The 13,323-nt window shown below is 35.1% G+C and overlaps 1 protein-coding gene across 1 annotated transcript in view; it reads right to left on the bottom strand.

Moving 5' to 3' along the window:
* LOC134691179 (cadherin-related tumor suppressor-like) overlaps positions 1-13,323 on the bottom strand; it is a 55,156-nt gene that overhangs the window by 23,310 nt on the left and 18,523 nt on the right. The window contains exons 6-8 of the mRNA XM_063551499.1: positions 9,325-9,489; positions 8,311-8,392; positions 7,366-7,526 (exon numbers count right to left, since the gene is read on the bottom strand). Of these exons, the coding sequence (XP_063407569.1) occupies positions 7,366-7,526; positions 8,311-8,392; positions 9,325-9,489 (408 nt within the window). The remainder of the gene's footprint in view (positions 1-7,365; positions 7,527-8,310; positions 8,393-9,324; positions 9,490-13,323) is intronic.

Genomic DNA, 13,323 nt, shown 5'->3' with positions numbered 1-13,323 from the left:
ATCGAAAATATTATTCCCGGTAATACATCCTCCCATGGTTTTCCTTTTACAATAAACGTTGTTAGTCTTTCCGATAAAGTTCTGTGAGGTCTCTCACATGCTCCCAAACAATGATGAGCGAAGCTAGGGGTATATTCCTGAATAATATCCAATAAACGACAAACTTCTCGGAAACATTTACCAATAAATTCCGATCCTTGATCACTAACGATAGTTTGACAAACTCCAAATTGCGTGACTAATTTAAAAAGAGCATTTCCGACTGTTAACGGATCAGTGTTAGGTAAATGCTCTGCAAACATGTATTTACTAAATAAGTCAATTGCAGTAAAAATGTAAGAATTGCCACTTCGAGAGACAGGGACGGGTCCATATTGAAGGTCCATTTCCCAAACTTCAAATGGTGCACACGGCGTAGGAAATGATGTAATGGACGCTTTTGTTTTTAGTGTGGTATTTTTCCTGCTTTGACATTCATGACATGAACGAATAAAATCAGTTACTTTTTCACTCAAATTCGGAAAATAGTACTGTTCTTGGATTAAATCAAGAGTATTTTGTATACCACAATGACCACCTAATGTCGAATCATGATGTAATGCAATTATTGTTTTCAGTGAAATTTCCGGGACAACTAGCTGAAAATTATTCATTGTTTTTGCACGCACTGATTTCCTATTTCGTGTATGAAATAATATTCCATTGATCAAGTGAAAATTTGGTATTAATAAAAGAAGTCTGCGGGCTTCTTTCTTCAGCTTTGGTAGTTCGTTTCTTTCAAGATACTGAATTAACAGTCTGCAGTTTGTGTCATTCCGCTGCAATTCATGTATCGACTCTATACTAAATCCTTTTTCCCTAAAAATGTCAATCGATTTCAAAATATTTACATTTTGATCACTATCAATACCAGTATCAGAGTCTCGTTTGTTGGTATAATTGTTCGTGATTTCATTTTCACTAAAATAAGTGACCTGCGTTTCATTAACGTCAGTCGTTTGCTCAAATATTTTGTCCAAATCCTGTACATTATCACTTGCAGTGCTTTGATTAAATATTTTGTCTGGCTCTTCATTTTGAGAACCTTCAGTGCTTTGATTGAAAAATGTTGCATCACATTGAGAAGTAGCACTATCAGTACTTTGATCAAATATTTGATCCGATTTTGGTAAATTAGTCGACTGAGTGATTTGTTGATAAACTTTTTCAAACTGGTTCAACTGATCAGAAATCGATATTTGAGTATGCTTTGAGTCACAATCTCTCAGTTTATTCAAAGGTTCTGTTTTTTTCACTGCATTATATTTCTTTCGTGGGTAAAGTTGTATCGTTTTTCGCGGTTTACGTTTCTTTGCTACACGTGCAAACTGTTGATCAATGTCTTCAGTGTCGGCATCATATATTTTTTGTGGCTGTAATGATACATTTTAGGGTGGAACACTATTCGCAGAGATACCAATATTGTTCAATTGTAAATTTTTACTGTCGCTAGTATCCGAGTCATGTAATAACGTGGTCAATTGAATACCTCCTGGAACAATTATTTGACCTGTGTTTTACGGTTCATATGGGAAGTACCGATCTTGCTCGTCTGGACTTTCGAAGGCGTTACTAGTCTCTTGCATGCATCGTGACAAAGCATCCGGAACTTGCATTTCCCTCGCAGGTTTGTATTGAATTTCAAAATTATATTGCTGCAAAATAGCAATCCATCGCTCATAAATGGCGCCTTTCAGTTGGTTGCTAAATAGCGGTTTCAAATTCAATGCTTGGTGGTCGCATTCGATAACAAAAGGCTTTGTTCGTAGGTATGATGAACATTCTAAAACAGCGGTAACCATGCCAAGTAATTCTAGCTTTGTTGGCCCATATGATTTCTGCCATTTACTAAGTGCCTTAGATCCGAATCGTATAACACGGATTTCATCAGTTTCGCTCATTTTCTGATATAGCACGTAACCCCTTACAACAAGAGTCTACAGCAAGTCTAAATGGTAAATTGAAGTTTGGAAAGGCCAGAATAGGAGAATCTAGCAGAAGTGATTTAACATTCTGAAATGCATGTTGTTGTTCATCGGTCCAGCTAAAACGTTCATATTTCTTTAAAAGTCTCGTCAGGTTCCATTTCAGCACTGAAATTTTTTATGTAATTCCGAAACCAATTAAATAAACCAACAAGGCAGCGCAACTCTTTCACATTTTTTGGTATAGGATAATCAACGATGGCCTGAACACGGTCCTGTGGCGACTCAATTCCTTTATTTGAAATTTTATGACCTAAGTATATACAAGAGTTCTGAGCAAAGCTACACTTTTTGCGTCCCAGCTTTAAACCAGCATTCGAAAGTCTCTGAAAAACGTTTCGTAAATCTTCAATATGCTGATCGAATGTTTCGGATGCAATAAGGATATCATCAAGATAGCACAAACATGATTTAAAAGTTAATCCTTTAAGTACTGTATCCATCAACAGTTGAAAAGATGCTGGAGATGAGCTCAGTGCCATCGGTAATCTTAAAAATTTGAAAGTACCAAAACAGGTATTAAAGGCGGTGTAACGTTGACTGTCTTTTGAAATCGGTAACTGAAAAAATCCAGATGATAAGTCTATTGAAGTTAGAAAATTCGGTGTTTTTGTAGAAAACAATTCAGTGAGATCTTGTAAATCAGGAATTGAATAAGAAAAGTGTTGAGTCATGGAATTTAAATACCGAAAGTCACAACAGAAACGAAATTTTGACAAACTAGTCTCTTTCGGTGAAGCGTTTGCTTTGTCTTTTTGATATGTTCTTTTCGACACAAGTACCACCGGACTTGTAATAGGAACATCTTCTGTTTCCTCTACTGGTGCAATTACACCTTGTCGCAAAAGTTCATCTAAATGATGTCTTAGAATATCCTTCTTGTCCGGTGTTAAACGATATGAACGTTGGTGTTTCAGTTTAAAGTCGGGCTTCAAACATATTTGGTGTTGAACAACATTGGTAAAGCCTAAGTCAGGGTTTTCCTCGGTTACAAATAATTCTTTATTAGAATGTAAAAATTCAATCAGTGTCGATTTCTGTACTTCAATTAAGTATTCGGGAATATTAAAATAAGACATAAATTTAGAGTCGATCTCAGTATCTTTATTCACCGGTTCAGTCGACAATTGAATATTTTGAACAAAATGAGTGTCATTATTTTCACTCAAAGGCATACATAAATGATCCTTAGAAAATGGTTCAAGCTCCGCTAAAATCTGTCCTTTATTCAAATGTACAGTTTCATTAGTAAAATTCAAAATTTTAATCGGGACTTGTTTTTCTCGATTTACTGTCACTACAGCTTTTAATATTATGACTCCTCGGTCTTTAGATATTTTGGAAGTACATATACCTTGCATTCCATATTGCACTTTTCCATTTACGTGTCCCCAAATAAGGACTTCTGAATTCGGAGGTATAGAAGCGGGACTTTGAGTTAAAAACTTGAAATGTTTAGATCTTATGCGACAATCACTAAAGTCAAGAACGATATTCTTGGAATATAAATAATTCGTTCCTAAAATTAAAGGATGCAATGTTTGCACTAAAATATATACATGAATCCAGTGCTTTCCTTGAGGCACAGTAATCTTAACCTTAGCAGTTCCATAAATTTGCACTGTTTGATTATTCGCTAATTTTGTTACTCGTAGCACTGAACTCGGACTTCATTGAATCTGGTATTGAATTAAAAAGTTGCGACGACATGACATTTATTGAACTACCTGTATCAATTAATGCTGAAATTTCCAGATTTGCAATTCTCACAGGCATGTACAAAAATTTACTAACAAATGTTGAATCGTCGTCACTTGTACATTCAGTTGATTCTGAATAATTTACCGATTTATCAGAAATGTTAAAATAGGCAGACTCGTGTACAGAAATTTTATCTACATGCCGCCCCGGGGGTCCTGCCCTGTGAACCCCGGGTTCATCCGGTTTCCCGAACTGTTTACACACTGTGGACTCTTATGGCCCGTTTGTCCACAAATATGACATACACAAGAGAAATCTATATTACCCTGTTCATTCCAATTGCAGGCACGCGCAAAGTGTCCAGGCGCATGACATTTACGGCACAAACCACGGTCAGATTGATATGACTGATGATCTCGATTTCGTGAACGAGAAAAATAATCATTTCCTTGTACATCACGAGTACTGTCTTTTTGCTGAGAAAAGTTGGTTGCAAGTTTTGAGAAAGCTTGAGCAAGACTGTTTATTTGTCCTTGCAGTTCACTAACTACATCAGTTTTATACTTGTTTACATCTTTCACCGCAGCAGAGGTGTTATTGACAGATTTACTAACAGCAGCCACAAGTGGTAAATCGTCCTTTCAATAACCGTGAGCTTCGCCCATTTTGGCAGCTGCTAGGCAATTTGCGCTATCACTATGGTGACCTGCCGGAACAAAAAAGGCGAGTTGATCAGGCAAACCCTTTATAAATTTAATCAATATTTCCTGATCACTTTTGTGCAAAATTTTTGCTTTTTCAAGTAGTTGAGCATAAAAATCGTCAATTGATTGCACTTTTGAAAGTTTTAATGTTTCAAATATTTCACCTTCAAGAAGTATAGTTGGACTTCGAAAATCAATATCAATATATTGCTTTTTGTAAACCTGTTCAAAAGTTTGCCATAATTGCTTATTGTCGGTTGGAAGAGTATTGAACCAAGTAAGAGCTGGGCCACAAAGGTGTAAATAAAAAGCGGCGATTTTTCTAGCATCCTCTTCCGGTAATATATGATGTAACACGGCGTAAGACTCAAATTCACTCAAAAACTGGAATGCATTTTCATGTGGGTATCCCCCAAATTTACGACAATTGGCTAACTTTTCCATTTTGTGAAAAGAACTATGTTTAAAATTTGATGTGGAAGGTTGAACTTCGTTTTCAAGTATTGACGAAACTACGGTATTTGGCGTACTAGAATTTGTTATATCTGAGGTTTGAAATTTATCAAATAGTGTCCAGGCAGGGGTAGCTGGTGTCTCTACATTTGGCAAACTAAATGAATCATTCAACTGTTGTGGAGAAGGTTGTAATAAATAGCCAATATCAGGTTCTATGTCGTCTGTTATTTGATTATACAACAGAAAATCGTCTGTAAATACAGACTTGTTGTCAGATTCCGACATTTACCCAATAAAATACAATGTTTTATATATATCACACGGAAAAATCAGTAATGAGAAAAATCTCACATACTGTACGCTCAGCTGTAAGTAGACAAGCAGAAATGAGATAAATCTCACATTCTACGTAAACGAAAATAAATACAGGCAATGCATACTATGATAAATCTTTATTTTGGCAATCTTCAACTATCCTAAGTAAAATTCGAATCAACCACAAACGGGCCAAATATGGATGTGGGTGAATACCATCTATATATAGACCATAGTTATTTGAATAAACAGGCGGGCGTCCATGGTGTTTTCTTACTTTAAGAAGGTCCAAGCCAAAATCTGGTGAATGAACATGAAGCAAAATATTTGTTTCCCTTATAAATTTATTGACCTCGGCAATCTGACATTCTAACAGTCTATCCTGCACACGAAACTGCTCTGGTTCAGGATGTTGTTGGAACAAATTCAACAAATAAATTGAGTAATACGGAACCTTGAGAAAAACAACTTTAATTGTCGGATAATCGGAAAGGAACTTATAAATTTGTTTGTATGTTTCACATATGTAATTTACTCTCTCGTTATCACTCGATCTTAATTTAATAAATTTTCCAGTTTTTTCTGTCAGGTCACAAGTGCCTAGCCAAATGTAAATTGTAAAATGTTGTGAAGAAAGTTCCTGAATTTTAGATTCTAAGTTGTCTTTTAGCCAAGTAAACTGAGTTTCAGTGTCCGCACCACTTTTCCACCACCAAAATATTTTATTATCAGGATGCGATGACCAGTCAATAGTGTTGGCTAAATATTTGGCCTTACTATCAGACAATATTACAGGTATTGTGCGCAAAAGAGGCGCTTGGTGAAGTCTCTGCTCTAAATTACGCACTTGTTTACTCACACGGGCAAGACTCATTTATAATGGCGAATTGATGTGAAAAATAAATGTCTTTGGATATGTTGAAAAAAAACTGTGTTATAAATGAATATATATTTGTATAATGCTATAGTCACTGGTCAAAATGCTCTCATAATTTATCCATATTGACGAATCAACCACGTGTGTCGTCCTCGTGTATGGGGTCTACATGTATTATCAACGGGAGTCACATTTTCAAAAATAATTAAAACGTCTTTTAAAAACAGCAAATATTCTCATAAAATTGTTAAAAGTCTCCTAATAATCTTTTTAGGGTCACTCCACCATGTAACGATATCGCCTCGTCGTAATTATAGGTTTTGGGTTGGGACTAGCTCAAGCAATAAAAACACGTCTTACGTTGACGACATTTAATAAAAGAGAGCGTAAAACAAAAAGGCGTTTCCGGACATCACTTGTACAATTCCGTAAAACATATAAAACTGAATTACACATATAAAAAACATATATATATCTAAATATATAACATGGTGGACGTTTCGTCCCTGAGGGTATCACCAGCCCAGTAGTCAACACTTCGGTGTTGACATGAATATCAATAATGTGGTCATTTTTATGAATTTCCTGTTTACAAAACTTTGAATTTTTCAAAAAACTAAGATTTTTTTTTATCCCAGGCATAGATTTTTAATACCTTAACTGTATTTGGCACAATTTTTTTGGAATTTTTGATCCTCAATGCTCTTCAACTTTGTACTTGTTTGGCTTTATAAATATTTTGATATGAGTGTCACTAATGAGTCTTATGTAGACGAAACACGCATCTGGCGTACTAAATTATAATCCTGGTACCTTTGATAACTATTGTATTCTTTTAAAAACTTTTAACCAATCTAAGTCTATTTTAGATAAACTACCAGTAAAATTACACCATCTCAATTTAAACCTTAATAGAACCTTACACTTTAAGATATTGTGTGTCATAAAATTTAAAAAAACAAAGAATGTGTCCATAGTACATGAATGCCCAACTGGCAATACAATAATTCTATATGTTCAGTGGACCATGAAATTGAGGTCAAAACTCTAATTTGGCATTTAAATTAGAAAGATCATATCATAAGGAACATGTGTACTAAGTTTCAAGTTGATTGGACTTCAACTTCATCAAAAACTACCTTTACCTAAAACTTTAACATGAAGAAGGAGTCAGACAGACAAAGTGACAAACAGACGAGCAGACTCACAGACCAGGAAAAAATTGCCCCTCTACTATCATAGGTGGGACATAAAACAAAATGACAAAGATTTCCCCGAAAAAACTTACCATCATCTGTGTGCACACTAATAGCATAAGCCCTATTATGAGTATAACTAACACTTGACCAATCAAAGGTGTTTCCTTCTTCAACAGCTGTCATAGTTGTCATACGGAAATTCTGAGGATCAGAACTGCTGTACGGGATTATCTCCTGACCTGATGTGTACCTAAAGAGACACAAATAATGATATAGAAATAACAATATGTTGAAGACCCATTAATGATTTTCTTCTGTTTTCCGCTCTTTGGTCAGGTTGTTGTCTCTTTGACACATTCCACATTTCCATTCTTAATTTTATGATATTCTTTTATTAATAATACATGTACTAATTTCTAGACAAGAATGTATTGATCCTAGCTTAAAATTGTAATCATAAGTATTGAATGCTTCTCTTTGTAACTTCATAGGGTTGTAAAAGCGTTGACCATGCGCACATTTTTAGAAAGAAGCGCAGAAATGTACTTTGGTCAACACTTTTACATCCCAATGAAGTTACAAAAAGAAGCATTCAATTCTTAGCTAAACAAAACATGTACTTTAATAAACAATACGGTTCAAAAGTTAATTATTATTCTTTTTACTTAATTAAATGCTTATGAAATAAATTTTAACAAGAAAATGATTTTAACTTTCCCTATTAAAAAAAAAGATTTTCATCATCTTATGTACATTAACCGTGTAGTCCCAACATTTCAGAGGGGAATATGAAGATTTGTTCAATGTAGCACGATGTAGTCCCGACATTTCAGAGGGGAATATGAAGATTTGTTCAATGTAGCACGATTTAGTCCCGACATTTCTGAGGGGAATATGAAGATTTGTTCAATGACACATGGGATAGTCTTGACCAATCAAATATTGATAAAACTATCAATATGTATAAACAGTGGAATAAAATGCTAATATCACCCTGTTATTATTTTAATTTTGTACTTCATTATATAATTTACCATCCTATGATATCTCCATCCTCTATAGATAGATGATCCAACTCTCGCAGAGTATAGGTTATTGTTTTACCTACAGCATTGCCTATAAAGATAAAACAATTACATTTGTTACAACCAGTCATTTAGTCTTTTTTTTTAAACGTAATTTGGGCTGTAATGAATGTATTTTCAGTGTTTCATTGGGCACCTTTGTTGTAGGCATTTAATCTGTGCTTCATATGGATTCATTGTCACAATCAAGATTTCATATTTTAAATATGTTCAGATTTCAGAAAGAGAAATGAAATAAAAGAAAGATTTCAAATCCCTGCTTCAATAATTTTAAAATGTGATATAATCTTTGATATTGATGTTCATTGTAAAAGAACAGAAATTCTAATGCAATTTGGATGTAACAATGTTTTTCATTGGCTAAAAGTTGCCGTCAAATCCACAGTTGACCAGGCGTAACTAAGGAGAGACCCGCCATTTTGAATTGATGAATCAACAAATGTTCGATTACTACTATGAAATAGAAAATAAAACAAGACCTACCTCGAATTCGCCGTTTTAATGTAATTTTATCCGAATTTGAAGCGTACAGGTAATGTAATAACCTCCAGTTTGTAAGTTTTCATTTGTATGACGTCACGTTTATCCATGAAGTCTTTGAGCCAAAATCATTCATGAAGTTTCACAGATTTTTTTTTTATTTGACAAATTTAGACATTTTTTCAAGTTTTATCGTATTTTTTTCTTTTTGTAATGCATTAGAATCGGAATAACAGTACTGTAGTTGAAGAGTTGCCACCGTCAATTTTGATTTGATGGTTGCAAATCTCCGTTTTACTGTCTCCGCTACGCGTCACCAGTAAAACTGCATTTGCGACCGTCAAATCTACAATTCACGGTGGCAACTCTTCAACTACAGTACTGTTATTCCTTAAATAGTACAGTTAAACATAATGAATTCATAAATAAAATGATTTTCAACCTATGACCTATCATGTAAATCAGAAATTCTACAGTACTTACTAGGAACAACGTATATATTTTCCCCTGCTAATGTGTATGTTGTCCCAGATTTCCTCCACACCAATAAATGGAGCTCTCCAGCTCTGGAGGCATAGAACTCCCAGGTTTTAATAATACCACAACAAGTAGCCTCATAAAATCCACTTTCTGCTAAAACCCCAAAACCTACAATAGATAACCATAACAAGAGTGCACACACTGAAATGTCATTGATATTAAGTTGATAGTCCTAAATATAAAGCTTTATTACAACTGTCACATAAACTTAACTTGAATCAAGAAAATCAAGTATTGATGAATGAACCATGAAAAATGAGGTCAATGTCAGATGAACCATGCCAGGCAGGCATGTACAGCTAACAATTTTTCCATACAACAAATACAGTAGACCTATGGTTATTGTTTAAGAAAAACAGACCAAAACACAAAAACTTAACATTAAGCAATTAATCATCAAAATGAGGTCACTGTCAAATAAAACTGTGCGACAGCATTTCGATCTTAAAACATTTCAATACAACAAATATAGTTGGCCTATTGCAAATAGTATTAGAAAAAGACCAAAACTCAAAAACTTAACTTTGACCACTGTAACATAAAAATGAGGTCAAGGTCAGATGAATCTTGCCAGCTAGACATGTACACCTTACTATCATTCCATACACCAAATATAGTAGACCTGTTGCATACAGTATAAGAAAAACAGACCAAAATACAAAAACGCAACTATAACAACTGAACCAAGAAAATGAGGTCAAGGTCAGATGTCTGCAAGATGGACATGTACACATAACAGTCCATCTATACACGGAATATTTTAGACCTATTGATTATAGTATCTGAGATATGAGACCACCAAACTTAACCTTGTTCACTGATCCATGAAATGAGGTCGGTCCAGGTCAAGTGAAAACTGTCTGATGGGCATGAGGACCTTGCAAGGTACGCATATACCAAATCCTATTACTTATAATAAGAGAAAATTGAACATTACAAAAAATCTTAACTTTTTTTTCAAGCAGTCAATGATTCATGAAAATGAGGTCTAGGACATTGGACATGTGACTCAGACAGAAACTTAGTAACATGAGGCATCTACATGTATATATAAAGTATGAAGCATCCAGGTCTTCCACCTTCTAAAATATAAAGCTGCCAGAACACTATCCCTATGTCGAGCTTACTGCGACTAAAGTCGCAGGATTGACAAAAATTGTGCTCTTAAACGTATATTTTCTATGTCTCAATGCTAAATCTTATTATATTACATTACAGTGAGAACCAAGGGCCTCAAGGGCCATATTATATCATATTTTCATAGTCTTACAATAAAGACAATAATGAGAGATTTATGACTACAATGTCATAATTGTTTTACATCCTTTTAATAGGACATGTTAGAAATTTATGTACCATTTAAAAAGATACATGTACCATATTAGCATTATAAGTGTTAAATGATATTTTCCACACTAGATAATTAAATTTAAAATATGATCTTGAGGCTTGCTCGGTGTTTCCAATATTCATAATTATTATTTAAGTGTTGAGGAGGTATATATATTGTATCATATATTGCACCAAATTATGTGGTAGAATCTGTTCCTCTCTTTTAATCAGACTTGTATCATTCATTTCAAAAGATCTGTAAAGTGAAATCATGATCAGAAATGACCTCCAGGAGGCTTTTCAAGAGTCAAGAAATATCTAATCACATCAAGATCTAGGATGCTGGAAGCAGTTTCTCAAATAATTTCACAAAATATTATGCATTGTCAAACGTTAATTTCTCTGTTTAAAAAAGTATTCAGAAATGGTCTTCTTGTGACATCATACTAGTGAAATCAATACATTTTAAAAAAATAATTGAATTTTGCAGATGAACATGACAAATTGATCAACTATTCAGGAAAGTATAACCTGGTAATGGAATAGAGGATTCATATAGATAGTATATAAAGAAACTATACATTCATAACTTTACATAATTTATGGCTGGTCTGACCTTTGAATACATATGACAATAAACAATTATAGCCCATACAAAGGTGAATACCCAAAATTGTTAACACAAGAAGGTTTACTTTCACTGAGGGCACAGCCCTTAAGTAAAATAATTTTTAAGGGTTGACAATTTTGGATATTCATCACTTCTAACATGTCTAAGGGGCCACAATTGTTTTATTAAATACCAAACTAACAGTGAAAATGCCTTTTTAATTAAATCAGTGTAAAAGAGAAACAACTCTACATACCTGTACATGTACTACCACCAGGTTAGGCTTTATATGATGATGGAGACCCGTATCCTATCTCCCTGTTACCTGAGAGATAAAGTAATCTACATACCTGTACTTCCACCAGTATTGGCTGTATATGATGATGGAGACCCGTATCCTATCTCCCTGTTACCTGAGAGATAAAGTAATCTTCATACCTGTACTACCTCCAGTAATGGCTGTATATGATGATGGAGACCCGTATCCTATCTCCCTGTTACCTGAGTGATAAAGTAATCTACATACCTGTACTACCACCAGTATTGGCTGTATATGATGATGGAGACCTGTATCCTATCTCCCTGTTACCTGAGAGATAAAGTAATCTACATACCTGTACTACCACCAGTATTGGCTGTATATGATGATGGAGACCTGTATCCTATCTCCCTGTTACCTGAGAGATAAAGTAATCTACATACCTGTACTTCCACCAGTATTGGCTGTATATGATGATGGAGACCCGTATCCTATCTCCCTGTTACCTGAGAGATAAAGTAATCTACATACCTGTACTACCACCAGTAATGGCTGTATATGATGATGGAGACCCGTATCCTATCTCCCTGTTACCTGAGAGATAAAGTAATCTACATACCTGTACTACCACCAGTAATGGCTGTATATGATGATGGAGACCCGTATCCTATCTCCCTGTTACCTGAGAGATAAAGTAATCTACATACCTGTACTACCACCAGTATAGGCTGTATATGATGATGGAGACCTGTATCCTATCTCCCTGTTACCTGAGAGATAAAGTAATCTACATACCTGTACTACCACCAGTATTGGCTGTATATGATGATGGAGACCTGTATCCTATCTCCCTGTTACCTGAGAGATAAAGTAATCTACATACCTGTACTACCACCAGTAATGGCTGTATATGATGATGGAGACCCGTATCCTATCTCCCTGTTACCTGAGAGATAAAGTAATCTACATACCTGTACTACCCCCAGTAATGGCTGTATATGATGATGGTGACCTGTATCCTATCTCCCTGTTACCTGAGAGATAAAGTAATCTACATACCTGTACTTCCACCAGTATTGGCTGTATATGATGATGGAGACCCGTATCCTATCTCCCTGTTACCTGAGAGATAAAGTAATCTACATACCTGTACTACCACCAGTATTGGCTGTATATGATGATGGAGACCTGTATCCTATCTCCCTGTTACCTGAGAGATAAAGTAATCTACATACCTGTACTACCACCAGTAATGGCTGTATATGATGATGGAGACCCGTATCCTATCTCCCTGTTACCTGAGAGATAAAGTAATCTACATACCTGTACTACCACCAGTAATGGCTGTATATGATGATGGAGACCTGTATCCTATCTCCCTGTTACCTGAGAGATAAAGTAATCTACATACCTGTACGTCCACCAGTAATGGCTGTATATGATGATGGAGACCCGTATCCTATCTCCCTGTTACCTGAGAGATAAAGTAATCTACATACCTGTACTACCACCAGTAATGGCTGTATATGATGATGGAGACCAGTATCCTATCGCCCTGTTACCTGAGAGATAAAGTAATCTACATACCTGTACTACCACCAGTATTGGCTGTATATGATGATGGAGACCCGTATCCTATCTACCTGTTACCTGAGAGATAAAGTAATCTACATACCTGTACGTCCACCAGTATAGGCTGTATATGATGATGGAGACCCGTATCCTATCTCCCTGTTACCTG

The sequence above is a fragment of the Mytilus trossulus genome, chromosome 11 (assembly GCF_036588685.1).
Source record: "Mytilus trossulus isolate FHL-02 chromosome 11, PNRI_Mtr1.1.1.hap1, whole genome shotgun sequence".
NCBI classification, from domain to species: Eukaryota; Metazoa; Mollusca; class Bivalvia; order Mytilida; family Mytilidae; genus Mytilus; species Mytilus trossulus.
This window is presented reverse-complemented; position numbering and strand designations above follow the sequence as displayed.